The sequence below is a fragment of the Calypte anna genome, chromosome 2 (genome assembly GCF_003957555.1).
Source record: "Calypte anna isolate BGI_N300 chromosome 2, bCalAnn1_v1.p, whole genome shotgun sequence".
NCBI classification, from domain to species: domain Eukaryota; kingdom Metazoa; phylum Chordata; class Aves; order Apodiformes; family Trochilidae; genus Calypte; species Calypte anna.
Genome location: NC_044245.1, coordinates 17,470,689 through 17,488,605, shown reverse-complemented (window position 1 = coordinate 17,488,605; position 17,917 = coordinate 17,470,689). Strand labels below are relative to the sequence as shown.

The 17,917-nt window shown below is 38.0% G+C and overlaps 1 protein-coding gene across 2 annotated transcripts in view; it reads left to right on the top strand.

Moving 5' to 3' along the window:
• The first annotated feature begins 271 nt into the window (after window positions 1-271).
• MYO3A (myosin IIIA) overlaps window positions 272-17,917 on the top strand; it is a 108,173-nt gene continuing 90,527 nt past the window's right edge. For both annotated transcript variants that reach the window (XM_030445416.1, XM_030445415.1), the window contains exons 1-2: window positions 272-480; window positions 4,638-4,772. In XM_030445416.1, the coding sequence (XP_030301276.1) occupies window positions 313-480; window positions 4,638-4,772 (303 nt within the window). In that variant the 5' untranslated portion in view covers window positions 272-312. The remainder of the gene's footprint in view (window positions 481-4,637; window positions 4,773-17,917) is intronic.

Sequence of the window (17,917 nt, the reverse complement as noted above, 5' to 3'; positions counted from 1 at the left end):
GATTATAAAATTGACTGTTTGTTTTTAACAAAGTGTGACATTATGTGTGACATTATAGTTTAATTGAAGGACACTGGCAAGCTTCTACTGAATTAACTCAAGTCTGAAATTAGTTCAAATTATTATTTTAATTTCCTTTTATTTTTTATTGACAGCATGTACCTGTATTAAGTGCAGCATTTCTTGTTCATGATGCTTTCAGTGCACGCACACTACGTGCAGAAACACTTCCAGTATTTGTAGCAATTGACAGTTGCTATTAACTTTTGAGTGAACGCTGAATTTTCTTTTTCTTAGGAACCATCATTTGAGATGCTTCCACTGACTGGGAAAACAATAATATTTGATAGCTTTCCTGATCCTTCAGATACCTGGGAAATAATTGAAACTATTGGAAAAGGAACATATGGAAAAGTTTTCAAGGTATTAAATAAGAAAAATGGCAGCAAAGCAGCAGTCAAAATTTTGGATCCTGTTCACGTAAGCTACTTAAATTACCTAGTCTATGCTTATTTAATTGTGAGTGGATGTATGTACTCTTTTTTTTTTTTTTTCTTTTAATTCTGGTAGATCATTTGCGTTAGAAGTGACAGGGAGATAAACTGCTTCAATCTGCAAAGTATCAGGCTAGCTCTCAATTTATTTTTCTTATCATAAGTGGTCCTTTGGGGCTTTGATCAGCCTGGTCTGGTGGGAGGTCTCCCTGCCTATGCAAGGGGGGTTGGAACCAGATGATCTTTAAGGTCCCTTCCAACCCAAACCATTCTGTGATTCTTTAATCCTGGAAGTGGTTGCATATGGTAGAAGTCATAAGTATACCTAAACTTCGTTACTTTCAATTTTGGTTCACCCTTGTTTCTCTCTTTTTTTCAGAAGCAGAGCTGATTATTTTCCTTTTTAGTACCAGGAGTCCTGGCTGATTCTATTTTTACTGTTGTCCCCTTTCCTGTTTTGTTTTCTTTTGTTTTACATACTAGCCAGTAAGAAAGTTATGTACTTTTAAGTCTTTTAGATGTACCTTTGAGAATCTATTTTAAGTACAACCTTTTAGTGTTACATGCTATGAGTGAACATTTAAAAATAATTCCTTTTTTAATTGTTGCTTCTGCATTTTCAGAATGTGCCAGAATACATACATATCACAGAGGGATCCATCTTTTCAAATAAAAAATACAAAGGCAATAGCTTCTACACACAGAGTACTGGCTGACTGAGAAGTGCAATTACTGTGACGTAGAGTATGTTTTTGTTCTCAAAAACTGACATTTGTTGGGTGGCAGATTAATGCTTAAAGAGTAAGGAAGAACATTAGTCTGGTTTGTAGAGACATCCCATTAACTTAAGCGGTGCTGCATGTGGCTTGGGATTTTTCTGCATAATAGTAACACGCAAAACATGGACAAGGGGCTGTTCCTGTTCAAGTGACCCCTTTGAACTCATCTTTTGCACTCCCTGTGTAGGGTTTTAGGGCACGTGCTTCTGTTGCACAGTAGGGGAAGAGCACATCATGCCAGCTGAAAGGCTGGGTCTGGAGCTGCACAGCCACACAGGGCTCTCTCTACCTCTGCAGATCACACAGCATCAGAGTGTGGTCCCATGACCCAGAAGTCTATGAAAACAGTTTGTGAAAACACACTTGCATTATCTTTGCTATGTTTCCTGTTGTTCTGCTTTTCACTTTAGCATGCTTTCAAAGCAAAAAAGAGGCTCATCTCAAGTCAGTATCACCTACCTTTCCCAGAATAAACACAATTCTAAGCCAAGCGATAAGGATCTTAATGAATCCAAATGCGTTTGATTCTGTTGCTCTGTAAACAACAAGGTTCCTGTGCTTACAATGAGCTGCAGGACTTGCTTGCAGTTGGTGTTCCTCTAAATATTGGTATGGCAGGAAATGCTTCTGCTTTCATCTATTTCCAAAGTATTCAGGAGTGATTCTTAAGTGGTGATTTACCGTGGCAGGGACTACTGAAGGCATGGGAGAAACTTTGGGTGTAAGAAAAGGGTAAAGGATGAAAAAAAGGAAGGAGGAAGAGGAAGTAAATCTGGTGTTAGGGGAAAGAGAAATAGATTAAGTAGGAGATTAGAAGGTGAAGTATCCAAGAAGAAATACAGTGGGTAAAGGTGCAACATAAGAAATTGCAGGAAGGAAGAGGTATAACTGATGAAAACTGATTCTTTATTTTAATGAAAAACATTGAAAGCAGTAATGAAGTCAATGTCCCACTGCATTACTTGAATTTTTAAACTGAATATGTTCTCCTTTATATTCCAAGAATATTATTCTACTTTTCTTCCTCCTATTTACAGAAGTCTGGAGTAGCTGTTTTACCTCCATGTTACTATTAAAATGTCAATCCAATGTTGGAAATTGGGTGAAAGGAATAAAATAGTTCCTTCTTTTTAAACTGAAAGTATTATTGATGGCTGCAGAGGGAGCCATTGCAATGAAGAAAAAAAGCACTTTCTATATTTTCTTTAAATTTTACAATTACTTCTTTGAAGGTGGTTGCAGAATTGCATGGTTGCATGAAATACGTATTTCATGTTTAATCCTTAGAGCTCTTAGTGTTGAATAACAGCACAGATTTTTGAAACTGAAATAGGAAAGTGTTGAAATGAGAATATATGAAGATAGAACTGAGAATGCTCTTAGTCTTGTCCTCAGGGCTGTAAGTAAATGCCACTGTACTTTAGGGCTTTTAGCCAATTTATCTTACAGCTAAGTTCACAGGAAAATATTCCCTCTACTGTTTCTAAAAGAAATATTCCCTTTGGCTATGTTTTACATAGGTAAATACATTAAATTCAACAGATATTTCAAATTCTCTTCCTTAATAAAATGCAGAGGAAGATTTTTCTTTCTAGAATGCACAGAATTATTGTTCCATTCTTTTAATTCTCTCTTTTCATTTCTTGTCATTGTACTAAAAATCTTGTAAAAATCTGAGTATCCCTCAGGAAGCAGAAGCATCTATTATATCACAGTAGAATAGAGGGCTAATTCTCTTCCAATTTCCCCAAGGCAGCTAGGGCTATTGAATATTTTAGATGTTGGGGGTTTTTTTAATTTAAATTCTTGGGATTTTGGTATTTTTTTTCCTTTGGTTGGTGTTTTTTTTCCGTATGAACTTTCCTTTTGTTTTTACAAGATGCATTCTCTCTCTTCATCTTCTCTTCCACTCTTTCCCTTTCCTCCTTCTTCTGCCACCTTCCCTGGTTCTAAAACTTTTAAAGTTCCTCTCTGTACAAAGACTGATTGACTGATTCTTGTAATCTCAACATGGAAGTTTAACAGCCCAAGTCCTGAAGATAATGGTGACAGGCAAAGTTCTTTCAGATCAGTCAAGAAACAGCCAAAGGCCAATATTAGGAAGTCAAGTTGAATTTAATATCAGAGAGACCTCTATGAGAAACAAGTGAGCCAAGACCTCTTAAAGGCAGATGCATCATAGGGACAGATGTCTTTCGTGGTGAACAGAATTGAGTGTCATTCCCTTGGGACTGCAAAGCATCCTTTTTCTCTGCCATGGTCACTTCTGTTTGGCAGTGGTGAGATGAGTTTTTGGCATGGAGTAGGTTGCTTTCATTGGTGTGAAATGCCATTCATATGCATAATGGAGTTCATAGGCAGCTTTCCTCTAGAACTGATTTTTCATGCCTTGTTTTTTTTTGTTTTTTTGTTTTTTGTGGGTGTAAATGGCAAATTGTATTTAAAATGTTTTCAATCTGGAGATGAGATAGTATCATTTTTTGAAATCTAAACTATGGGGGAAATGACTGCAGCTATGCTGCCTCTGGCTAGGGTGGTTTGGATGTTTCCCAGTGTGACTGAAACACAGACTGATAGTGTTCAAAGAGCAATCTCAGCACGTAAGTAGAAGTGGTTACCAGAGTGTCCAGCATTGATAGCATCCATGTTTGGTCTGAAATAGCTTGCATATCCTAGTGCATTTGTAGGCAAAATTTGTCCTCATTTCTCTCCTCCAAATGGATTTCCTTTTCCATGTAAGAAACCAGAGGTCTGTAATGAAAGACTGACAAAAAGCAAGAAGTCTTACAGCTCAGTGAGAGAAGCTGGAGCACTCATGGATGTTGCCATCTTCTGTGATTTTTAAAAGAAAACGACCAACTGAAAAGTTTCCAGATAAATTTAGAAAATAGGGTGACCAATGAGTTAGGTATGGCTGCAGTCACACTTGTTTGTGCACAGAGGGGTAGAGATGTAGTTCCAGCTGCACTGTCTCTAGCTGGGCATACCCTTGAGACTAGAAAAGTAATGTGACTTCCCAAGGCATCTGCATCCCCTCCCAAAAACTCACCAGTCTTTACCTACCCGCTTGTGGATTGCACTGGCTTTGCCTTGAAATGCTCCTTCCCCATTCTCCTGAGAGCTGCTTTGTCATACCTGATGTGCTTATTAGTTGAAATTGATGATGACCAAATAAAAAAATTTTGTATTGAGTAAACAGAAACAAGCTTTTAACCCTGCAAATGGTATATTCATGTTTTGGTTTTTTCATTTGCATTATTTCCAACTACATTTGAATAGCTAGAAAACTATGTGTGTTGTGTTTTTTCAATGTTTATCATTATGTATTTATTAATCAGTATGTGCTTCTCATTTGTGGCACTAGGACATTGATGAAGAAATTGAAGCTGAGTACAACATTTTGAAAGCTCTCTCTGATCATCCCAATGTGGTCAAATTCTATGGCATGTACTATAAGAAAGATGTGAAAAATGGAGATCAACTTTGGCTAGTTCTTGAGGTAAGTAGTTCAGAAAAATAAGTGTGTTCTTCCAGATGGCATTCCTATGTTAAGTATAAACTCAGTGAATGAGATGCAAGTAATTTGGTTGATATTTTTCTTTAGCATGGTTGCATGGGAAGTGTTAAAGGCTACTGTTTAGTCTTTTCAGTGTTCTAAATTAATGATCTGCTTTGAAATCAGTGTTCTTATTTTGATATCAATGTGACAGTGCAGTGCCTTCAGAGTCAGGATATAAATTCTAATAGAGCTTGATGGGATTTATTTGCTACATAGTCTTGCTTTGGTGAAAGGCTTGTCATGGGAATTTTCCTGTGGAAGCATTTCCTTGTATATGACTAAAATATGACATAACAGTTAAAAAAACAGCTGTAATGATTTTTTTTCCTTACTGAAATGATATAAAATATTTTAATTTTATGTTAATATTTAAAATATTTTAGTTGCTTTTTTGTGCAAGTAAATGCAAAACTAGATAAATAAACCAATAAAACAGTCTGTGGCCCAGATACTATTACAAGCAGCAGTATTTCCTCAAATGGAGTAAGAACAAGGAAATGCCTGTAATTTTGTGTGTTTCAGTCTTTAGTTTTGACTGGTCTAGGAGCAAAGAACTTGATTATTACTGTTTTCATAAATTCCTGATAACCTATCCCAGAGGAAAATGAAGAAGAGTGTCTTTTACAGAAATAGTGTGCCTTTCATAACAACCAAGGTTTTTGCTGTAGTTTGATAAGGTTGAGATTGAAGAATTGGTTATGCTCTATGATTTGCCAGCTAAGTAAATACAAATCTTCTTCCAAATATCTCAGTGATGCAATGCTGTCTAATCCTGGAAACAAGCCCTGAAAAGTGCTTAAGTTCTGAAAGCTTTTCCAAGTTCTGACTTGCATTGGACAGATGTTTTTAAGAATAGTTTGCATTGGAAATCATAATAAGTGATTAGGTTAGACTGACATCAAAAGATGTCAGCTCTTTTTGCAGTGCACATCTTTGAAAATTTAGTTTCTGTTGTGTCTGCTGGGCATTTGAATCTATATCTGTGAAACATCTGGCCTATAAAGGATGGGTGCCAAACAGCCAGGATGGAAAAGACTGTAAGGAAACAGTCAAGTGTTTATATTTTAACTTTTATATTTCACATGAACTTATTTTCTTAATGTGAAAAACAGAAGCTTACATCTGGAGTGTAAGTTTTGTGTTTACTTTTTGCATCACAATCTGTACATGTGCAAGTGCTAGTATGAAGTATGTGAAATAGCCTTGGATGCTTTCTGTCACTACATTCTACTTCAGCTTACAGAGACCTCTGTTTCCATTGCTTTGGATTTTTTTATTTTAAGTTTATTTATTTAATCGTAAAAGAGCATTTTCACTTTAGAACTGTTGCTTCCCCTGAAGAGGGGTACCCAGTCTTCACATTTACATTTGCAGAGTTTGATTCCAGGGAGATCTTTCTCATCTCCTCTCAAAAAAGCTATTAACTAATGCTTGCAAATTCAGTACAATCCTCTGAAATGAGAATGGACCTTTTGCAGTCAGCAATGCTCCTGTAGAAATGTTCCCAAAGACTGGAAGGACAAACAGTGTAGACCATTGCAGCTTGCGTGATCTGAAGCAGTTTTGATAGTATCTGCATGTAAAATGGTGTCAAGGATGAAAAGTAGAGAATCAAATGCAGAGTATTGTGCACTGTAGTATTTTGGGTTCCTGCAGAGCTGTAGCTGCCAGGAAGTGTTTACAGGACTAATGGGTCATTGGAAGCTGAGTTTGTTGCTCTGTTCTGCTTGTGTGGTCTGTGATTAACAGGCGGTTTTAGAGCAAAATTCTCTAAATTTCCACTAGGACTGTATTGTAATAGGTGGCAAAACTCAGCATTTAGTAATGGGTGTAGAGTAGTAACTGTAGTTTACCAGCAGAGTTAGTCTGTGGTGTGTGTCTTAAATAATCTTCTAGAGGAAAAAAATTCTCAGCTCTTTAAGATTTGTCCCATTCAAGATATCAATAGTAAACCAATCTGGAAAGAAAGGTTGTTGCAAGGTTTCTTCTCTCCCATTTCAGTCTTCAGCATTGTTTATATGAACTGCAGTATTCAATATTTAGTACATGCAGTATGATGATTTTTGGGGTATCCAATAGTTTTCAGTAGCTGTTTCTTATTTCACTTGATCATGTTTGAGTTTTGGGGAAAAAAGGCTATTATCAAGTTTGAACTAGACTAAGACGAATGGCCTTATGTACAGTTTTTGAGTTTTGACAAAACTGATCAAGTAGCTAAAAAGACTGTCCTACAATACTGTAAAGGGTTTTTGAGACATTTTGGTCTCAAATACTAGAATTATCATAATATTGTCAGACCTCATAATTTGCCACCCATTCTCAATCCTGAAAAAGACCTTGGATGGGTTTATGATGAGACTGCTTATTGCAATCTGGGTGTGAAATAATCTGTTCAACCTTCCCTCTCTGTTTTCTAAAATGAATCTATTCTTACATGATTTGCTACCCATTGAACCTGTACTCTCGAATTCTTGGACAAGATAGGTGGACATTCTGTTTTTAGCTAAAATTGACATTTTCATTTACTGCTCTCTCTAAAGCATATGTTGGCAGTGAGGCACTGGACATTCACAATACAGGTTGATAGTGGAAAGGTAGTAATATGAGAACTTTTTGCACCATTAGCTTTTTTTCTTGTAATAAAGTAACTTTCTCAGTTCAGCATTTTTAAGGAAACCTCCTGCAGAAATTAATGTAAAACAAGAATACAGCTGTATGGAAAAACAGTACTCAACTTTCAGTTCAGAAATGCCTTTCTTTCTGTAGGCTCCAGTCAGGCTGAACACCTATCCCTGTGTGGATGCTCTTCTAGTGACGTTTATAATAAAGAATATTGCTGGAGGGAGGATTCTTGCCAGGTGTATTAAGACTTGTCACGTGTGTCCAGAGATGCAGGCAGAAAAAATTGGCCTATTGAGTCTGTGCTGAAAAGAAGCCACTTGAGTATTACACTTGAGATGAATCAGCTCAGCCATTTCATGTCAGCAGACATCAGCGTGATGACACAGCTAAGGCAGAATGTGCTATAGCCCATTTCTTCCTTCACTTTTCTGCTCTGGATGTTAGTTTAGAAGGAAATAAATCTGAGATAGTTGGAAATCAGCTGGTGGAACTTGGAACATGGTTGTAGATCATATCAGGCCTTAAAGGTGACCATGTAGAATCATAGAATGGTTTGGTTTGGAAGGGACCTTAAAAATAATCTATTTCCAACCCCTCTGCATGGGCAGGAACAACTTCCACTATACCAGGCTGTTCTAAGTCCTGTACAGCCTGTCCTTGAACACTGCAAGGGATGGGACATCCACTGCTGCAGTGTCTCATCACTGACTCATATAGGTCAAGGGCAGGTGGGAAGAAAAAGTGGCACAGGCCTTGCTTGAGATGTGGTGCAAAGAACAATCTCCCCAAGACTGAATGAAGGCTGAAAATATTGCAGCAAGGTCAATGGTAGGTCTTAGACTGTTTAGACTTGCTATATAGTAGCCAGGATCCAAGAATTAGAATGCAATGTGTTTCTTTAGTTCATTCCTATACACAGATCAGATAGAACCTCAAGATGCATCTGAGTCCATTTTCAAAAGACCCATAGTTATGCATGCTGTATTTGAGATGGATTTGGGTTTGTGAGTCACATAAGTAACCTAGTATATTTTATCATTCTTAAAATATTTTTATGCTTGGTAAATACAGGGAACTTCCATTGCTTCTATAGTAAAAAAAATTGTTTTCATGAATTGAAACTTAGCTTGGTAGGGGAAAAAAAGTTAGGATGGGGTGACTTCCCACCTAAAAATACAGTTTTTTAATATCAAAGCATGTTGTAGAAACCTCTCCATTTTTGGGGAGGTGTATGTCCACTTCTGGAGAGATGGAGGGAATCACCAGAAAGTTATAGAAATAAATCCTTTTGTGCTGAATGTCAGGAAGACTGTAAAAGCATTCTTTTTATGTGTTTGGTTCTCCTAGTGTGTACATGCACATTTCAAGAACATTTGCAATGCCTTGCTGCGTTGCACCAATGGTCCATGTAGCACAGCATCCTGACTCCTGTGGTGGCACTAGAAGATGCTTTTTACAAAGAGCCTGTCCAATTTTTGCAATCCTTTTCCCTCATGCTCTCCATCAACCATGACTGTTGTATGAAGGATGTATCAAGCTGTTCTATTTAGTATCCATTTATAGACACAGTAAGCCTGGTGCTAATACTATCATGCTATACAGTCTCATTTCTGTATATATGCAACTTTAGGTTTTGTGTCATTATTTCTTATTATATGTAATATTCCCCATACTATAATATAATGCATTCAACATTATGAAAATATTTCCAAATCAAAATACTTTTCAATATGCTGTAGAAATTTAGAATCCTGTTCATTTGAAAAGGAGGAATGTGTTGCAATTTGCAGTAGACTACAATCTCTGTTTTTTGAATGGTACTTTCACAAATATTTGAGTATTTAGTGAAGCCTGTACAGATGCTGGTCATGCACAGTCAGGACTGGAATGAACCTTATTCATCTTTATTCTCATGTAGAACCTTTCTTGTCCTAGTGTAATACTCATTGGACAGATCATATAAAAGTGTAGAATGTGGTTGGAACCTGCTTTTCTGAAGAAGTAGCATGTTAGCATTTCCCATTCTCTCGACCTTAGAATGTGAAAATAAATGCATTCAATAAATTGCTAGCTTGTATCATTCTACACTGTTGCAGGCAAGGAGGTATACATTAAAGTCAATATTTTAGATGTCTCTTTATATTAATTGAATCTCTTAAATTGACACTGGTAACTCAAAAGCCTTACAGAAAGATTATCCTGAAGGCTTATTGTGATCAGATTGGCAGCTATGTTTGCTAATTTAAAATATGCCTGAAGTGATTCAGATTTGTTACTTAAGTAGATCTCTTAAATTTAACATCAGGAGGAAAAATTTTGACCATAAAAGATATCTAAATTATCTTTTTTAATCCTTAGGACACTTCTATTTGTGTTGCATTTTTTAGAAAGAAGAAAACCATTAAACCATGGGAATAGAAGCTCTCAGGAGTTCAAATTGAACTAGAACTCAAAAAATTGTTGTGTTTCAGTTCACCTGGTCCTCTGTACACAAGCATAGACTAAGTCCAAAACCATGGTGTGGATTCCATTTAGTTCTGTGAGGACAATGGAGCCCTATATGGAAAAGAGGAATAAATTGCCAGTATGACAACCTGCTGTGCCAGGGTTATGGCAGTCCATTGCTACTAGATTATTGCTAGTGGGGAAAGCTTGCACACCTACCAAAAATGTTTGTAAAAGGATAAGAACTCTGAGAGAACCTATCTGACACAGACTGTTGCTGTGTGATAAGCACAGGGAAGAAAACCAGTGTGGCTCCTACTCAGTTACCAATTACAAGAGCAGTTGCAGTTTTCTGGTGAGTCACATACATGTATTGCATCTGGAACAAGCTGAGATCCCCCAACAGAAGTCCTTCTTGATTTTGTGCAGATCCTTTAGAAGAATTACCATTCTTGAATTTGCCCAGAGGTGGAGAGCTCAGTGCAACATATAGAGCATCAATTACTCACTCCTTTTCAATCCTGAAAATAAGCCCTTATGGCAGGAAGCTTACATCAAAGCTTTAAGCCAAACAGAGCAAATGGATTTGGAACTGGAGAGCTAAGGAGATAACAGAGGACAATTGTGATCTCAAGCAGCTGCAAGCATTTTTCAGCATTGAAGCTCAGGAGAGTTATTAAGGAGGATTTGAAGGAGGATGATGATGTGGTTTGCTGTTTGTTTTGGCTGTTCCTTCAAAGCAGAAAGGAAAACATGCTGTGCCTACAGTTAGGTGGTTTGGGATGCCAGCATCCTGAATTGATCAGGGATAGGAGTAGATCTGTTGCTGCCTAAGAAAAGGCATTTGGACAGCTACAGGTCCTGACAGGAAAAGCAATTATCTGATACCTGATGTGATTGGGAAGGGGCAGCCAGCATCAGGGTTCAAGAGAAGAGTGGTATGATAGGAGGTGGCTGCTGGTTAGGGATAAGAACTCACCAAGGGCATGAGAAGAAGGTGTTGCAGTAAATCCTGTGTAAAACAAGGAATGCTGAACCATACGTCTCCACTGCTGCATCAGGCTTGGAGTGTGTCTGCTGTGCTGTTGCACTGTTGTATCAGTGAAAATCAGATGCTTGTCGATGTTAGCAAATGTTAACTGTGGTCACAGAGCCCTAAAATTAATGAAATATGTATCAGTTTTTCTGACAAAATCATAAATGAGCACTGACAGCACAATTTCAATATTTGTCACCTAGAGAGAAATTAGTGTAATTAGTACCCAAATTTTTTGTGGCTAATAGTTTTGGATCTTTCACTGACCTACTATACAAGGAAGAGCTTCTGATCATCTTGCTTTTTTGACATTGTATGTAGTTCTAATATATGGTGCGATTCACTGAAGTGCATACTTTTTCCTTTTTCTTTCTCTCTTTTTTTTTTTTGGTTTTTTTGTGTGGGGTTTTTTGTTTGTTTTGTTTTTGTGGGTTTTTTGTTTTAAATAAGAAAAAAACAAACACGAAAAATCAAAACAACTCCCTTATATTATGTCATATCCATGAAGTATAGTTATGCATCTAAAGGAGTGCCAGTCTCAGCAGGTCCAGTTGCACTGGGAAGACTTTTTTTCAGCTGTGGAGCTAAGAGGTAGTGTAATTCTAGGTAGCAGTGTGCTTTACTGCAAAAAAGGAGCAACCACTGTCCAAAGTAAGATCTAGGTATTGGTATTTCTGTACAAAATTGAAGCTAGAATATCAGAAGCATAATACTAATTTCTAGGATAATAACGATAACAATGTATTCAGAAATTCAGAGCCCTTTTCTACCTACACATACAGAAAGAGGTAGAGAGCTATCATCTTGTAAAATGTGGAAACATAAAACTGCAAAAACCCCTAAGCCCACACCCCAAAAAAGTGCCAACAACCCAAAATCACCCACAAAAGGTTCTTCAAATTTATGCTCAACTTTTATACTCATGTCAGGTTTTTCAGTCAGTGACATTTATTTACTTATGACTCCTTATTTTCGATTTCATGAGCTCTGGGGGGGACACACACTGGTAAGTTGTGTGTGCTAGGTAAATAAATCAATATTTCAACAAATATCCTTATCTAAATAATCTTCCTTGACCAGGGATGCAATGCTTTTATCTCAGTCGTGTATCACAGTCTAAAAGGGCAAGGAGTTCTGCAACACTTGTGGAGGCAGGGGACGAGTATGGTTCTTGAAGTGAGAATGTGCTGTCACCCCCACACTGACAACACAGTGAGACTCTTCATATGACACTGCTCCTTGTCTGCATACAGGCATAGAAAAGGTCAGAGCAAGTTGGGCAGTTCTGCTCTTGTCTCTTGCTGTGCTCCCCAGCACCATGTGAGAGTCCTGATGGCTGGCAGTGAAGCATTTTTCTCTCCATTAGCTTCATCTCATTCTCAGCTAATGGCATTGTCACTCTTCACAGCAACTCTCAGTGTGTGGAAGAGGGAGAGAGGAGCTGCTGTCAGTGTTGCAAAGCAGCTAATGCTTCTTCTTGATGCAGAGAGATGTTTGGCTGCAAAAATCTGCAGGAAGGCTCAGATCCTGGGCAGACTCTGATCATGCAATCTCCTTTTGGGATGTTGCGTGGTAGAAGTGACTTACACTAGTGGACAATTTGATGCCATTGAAGTTGTTGGAACCTAAATTGTTGAATTCTATTCAAATAAAGACTTTGTCCTAAAAAAATAATACAATCATCTTGAATATGGAAACTGGAGTTGTGTTTTGTATTGTGATAGTTTTGGAAAAAGTGGGAAAATCCAGATTCAGTGACAAGCATTTTTTTGTGAGGCCTCTGAGCAACAAATGCCGGCTGGAGTGAGTCTTACAGGATCTGTCAGAATGCCTAGAGGCAGGACCCTGTGGTCTCATTTTGACTGTCAAAGAGGAGCCCACCTGAGATATAACTAAAGACATGGCTATATGTGTCACTTCTCTTGTACATGAAATAGAAGTCTGTGTGGTATTTACAGAAAAATAATTTATTTAGGCTTTTCCTTTGGGATGTTTACAATATGCTTCTGCTAGATGCAACAGTTACTATGTGCAGATGTATTTCCATCCCAGGAAATAACAGTAAATTTATAGCATTCAAAAAACCTTTGTCTGGAAGTTGTTCTGTTTAATGGAATATATAATAAGAGTTATCATAAGAAAGTGGATATGCAACTTTTTTTTTTTTAATATGGAATATTTACTATAAAAGAATAAACTTTCAAGAAGTTAGCACACTGGAAAATAACTTGTCCATTTAGTTTTTACGGGGGGTGAGGGAACAGGAGTTGTCATTTGTCTAAATTAGACAAATTACAGGTATGGAAGAAAAATTAAACAACTGAAAATTGCTTTTTTGTATTTCTCAACATGGGTAATTTTTAAGTGGTATCTTTGGTTATTATTGCTCCATTCAGACCAGCACTGGATATTTTGATCCATTAGATGTCTGAATCAGCCTTGATTTCTCCATTTCTAATGCATCTCTCTTTGCTTCCCAATTATAGCAATTTTTCAGTCTTGAATTATATCCTATTTTCTCAAGATTAAAGATGTATGGATGCAACTAAGATTTGATGCTTGGAGGTTTTACTAAATACTTGTAATTTTTCTGTGTAATGAGTATTTCATATTACATTGGGATTTGCACAGCTCATATCACCTTGCTGGAGGACATTGCACATAGAAAAAGCTGGTTCTGAGTAACCTCTAACAATTTTTGCCACCATGGAATAAAGCAAAAGCTCAGAAAAACTCCCCTGAGTTTTGCCATTCCATCATGTAATTAAACAACATGTGAAGACTAAGCTTCTCACATTCTAATGTTCAACAGCACTTTGCTTTCTGCATATTGTATTTTGATCACATCTTTACTGAAGACCTAAGTGTATTTTAAAACAAAAAACCAGAAAAACCCCACCAAAACCAAACCCGATATCTGCACAGCTTTTGGTTAAATCCCATATTACCAAACTTCCTTTAGTTGTAGTGAAATGTTGCATCCATCATCATAAGAATGCTTGGGCTAAGGCTTGTTTCTTTTTGCCTCAGACACCTGAGGGTTAAACACTTAAATTCAAGTATGATAGACAATATAATCTTCCTGCATTTGTTCTCAGTTTACATGTTAGGTCCTTTTATAAAAAGGAGTGACTGCAGCAAATGACTTGTCTGTACAGAGAAAGGGTTCCTTGTCCTAGTTCTTTGTTGGGCAGACAGGCCTAGAGACTATGGGAGAAGAGTATTATATAGCAAGGAATGAGGAGTCAGGACGTGGAGAAAGCAGACAGCCTGGTGTCAGTGGTGACAAAAAGAAAGGTATCCTGGTCTCCAAAAAAGATGTAAGCATCTGTCCCATTCAGAAAGCTCTTGACTTTGCTGACACCAAACCCTGGAAGTGAGGAACTGCCTTGCACAGATGGAGTGAGCAGGAAGAGGTTGGTTTATAGAGCACTTCCATTTCAGTTCTGTTTGATCTGATTTCTCTGAATTAATCATTCTAGTTGTTGATTTCAAAAAGAAAAAATGTTCAAAAAGCTCTTTTAAGTTCAACATCCTTTTGGTTCATACAAAATTCTCTGTAAGAAAGTTTTGGTATGTCTTTCAGGATGTTCTTGCTGCTTTAGGGTCCCAAGACAATTACTGAATGGCCATAGCTCCTTTTGTACTCATCAGAGAGAAGCAAACAACTCTTAGAGTGTTTAAGATGACCTGTTCTGCACAGTCCTGAGAGGAGAGGAATTGCCTTTTAGCTGAGCCTGTTTCAGCTTCACAACTTTCGTAAAAGGAGACTTTAGACAAGACTCATTGTTTGGATCTGTGTTTCCCCAGCCACGCTTTCAAACTCAATAGGGAAGATTTCTATTGCAGTCATTTAAATTACAGTGAATTATACTAAATTATTGTCTTCATCTTGGCAACCAGACATAAAATGAATTCTGTTTAGAGTGAATATGATAGTACTTGGACTATTGTCTGGACCCTGAATCATATAGAAATGCTGGTACAAAAGAGGAAGATGCTTTGAAACATTTCCCAGTAGCTGAAGAGTGAACAAAGCAACATGGTTCTGAGCAGGCAATGTAAGCTGTGAAGTGCTTGCTATTACTGTGGGCTGCCCTGTTGCCTTATTTTGTGTTTCCCAGAGGCTCAGCTATGTTTGTAGCAGTCAGTAGAAATACCTCTTTTTGCATTATTAGTTTCTATTGATCCTAAACTTTTTCTCCCTAGTCAAGTGAAAAGTTTTGCACTCTAAATGTTCTTTTACTACTGCTTCATGTGTATAATAAAATCAATTGCACTAAGGTTACTATATCAAAATCTTCCATGCTGCACAGCTGCCTCCTGTGTTTGCTCAAAGTCCTGTCTCTTTACTGACCAGTGTCTTTCAGTTTTTTCTTCTAAGTCATAGCTTCATACTACTTCAGCTATATACTGGACCTAGGAAGGACATGTGAATAGCTTTACTTTCCTCATTAGCAGTTTCATTGCTCTGCAAATGTATTGTAACATAAAGAAAGAATGCAAATTATGGGATGATGCAATATGAAGCTTTTGTCAGGAAGAGCTAGGAGCAGAACACACCTGGGACAGTAGACGGTTAGTACAGCACTGTCACTTACTTGCCTTTTTTCATTCTGTTAGAGACAAAATGCTATTACAAATGCTTTTAAAAAGATAAAATCCTCCTTGAGGGTTTTTTTTTTCTTGTGAACGTAAAGGCTGATGGCTTAATTTATGCTGAATCTCAAATAAGAAAGAGCTTTCAAGAATAGAGCATATTTTGAATATTGGAAATGTGGTAGCCATAATGTTATGTGTGGATGAGTTGATGTGGTCCAAAAGTACAGTAAGAGACTTCACTTTTTGCTGTTTCTACATCTGAAAAGTGGCATTATAAAATGCTGCATTTTTAAAGCCTCAAGATTTTGTACATAGGAAAACACAATATTGACACAGACATGGCTGTTTCTATTTTGGCCCTGGTGTGAAGTGGAGATGTCTATGTCCTGACTGAGGAAGATCAGAGACTTATGCATTGCATAAGATAGAATAGGCAGATTTTTCCTCTAGCTGGCTGTCTTGTCAGTGCATGTTCATGATAAAGAAAGTAAGAAGTAAAAAACCAAACTGAAAGTGAAGAAATCAAAAAAAAGAAGCAAACCCCCAGGAGGCTGTGACTAACACAGACCTGGAGGTGCTAGATGATGTAAAAAAGCACAATTATCAGTACCATGAGGTTTGTGAGCAGTGAAGCTAAATAACTCAGGAAAGATATCTGTTTCACTGGTACATTTCATTTACACTAAATTGAAAGCAATCAACTTTACTTAAAAGCATAGAACATTGCTATGGTTTCTTTTGCTTATGGGTTATCTTGTACTTTTGTTAGGAAAAATAGTAGTCACAGCGCACATCTTGCTTCCATTTAAGCTGAAATTAAAACCACACAGCACAGACAGGAGCTGTGTATTGAACCTCAACCTGTTGAAGACACTGATTTAGTTCCCTGCAAGTCGTCATAAGGACCTGGCTGGAGCACCTCCCTTATGAGGAGAGGCTGAGGGAATTCGGGTTGTTCAGCCTAGAGGAGAGAAGGCTCCAAGGTAACCTCGTAGTGGCTTTCCAGTTCTGATAGGGGCCTACAAGAAAGCTGGGGTAGGGTTTTTTAAACAGGTGTGTAGCAAGAGGGCAAGGGGAAATGGTTTAAAACTGGAAGAGGGGAGATTTAGCTTAGACATTAGGAAAAAATTCTTTCCTGTGAGGTTGGTGAGACACTGGCAGGTTGCCCAAGGAAGCTGTGGATGTCCCCTCCCTGGAAATGTTAAAGGCCAGGTTGGATGGGGCCTTGAGCAACCTGGTCTGGTGGGAGGTGTCCCTTCTCAGGCAGGGGGTTGGAACTAGGTGATCTTTAAGGTCTCTTTCAACCCAAACCATTCTTTCATTAGTGATTCTATGATTATTCTCTATTTAGCATAATCTTTGCCAGACTACTGTCACAATATGATACTTTTCTCTTTTTCAGGCTGTACAAAGTTAGTTGCTGTAACCTTTTGAAAGCATCCATGTTTTCTAAATTTAGGCTGCCTGCAATTTGCCACTGATGTTTGTGATATATTCTGCCCCAAACTGCATACCATCTTTATGACACCACATTAGCCTTCCTGAGTTTATCCTTAAATCCCTGTACCTTGGCTGTGCATTTTTATTTCTCCTAATTGAAAGCATTCTAAAACATTAAGAGAAGCACACTCTTCTCTGCGTCAGCTAATTTGATACTGTGTGTTTAATGTCTTTCAGTAACTGCCAGTTACCCAGATTTCCTTAATTTTTATGCTATTTTTGCCACACATGTACCTCCTAGTTCCCAAAGCTGGGTGAAACACACTTTCCTAGAGCCCATTATCTTTTCCAGCATCCTGCCTTTCCTCAGGAAAGTGAACACTATTATGCTGGGGTCTTTTTCACTCAAATTTCTTTCCATCTTCAACTTTTCAAACCAGATCTTCTTTAATAGAACAAAATCAACATGACACAACCACTTCCAGAGTAATTTTCTTTGCCTACTGTCCCTAAGGCAGAACTTGATGGACTGTCTGTCTCACAATCCTGGTTGTCACACAGGGTCAATTGTGACCAGTTTAACTCCTGTGCCCTGCCTACATGTGACATTTCCCCTTGCCCTCTTGCTACACACCTGTTTAAAAAACCCTACCCCAGCTTTCTTGTAGGCCCCCTTCAGATACTGAAAAGCTGCTAAGAGGTCACCTTGGAGCCTTCTCTTCTCTAAACTGGACAGCCCAAATTCCCTCAGCCTGTCTTTATATGGGAGGTGTTCCAGCCCTCTGATCATTTTAGTGGCTCTCCTCTGGACATGTTCCAGGAGCTCTGTGTCCTCTTATGCTGGGGATTCCAGAACTGGACACTCTACTCCACGTGGGGTCTCAGAAGAGCAGAGCAGAGGGGGAGAATCACCTCCCTTGACAGGCTGTCTGTGCTTCTG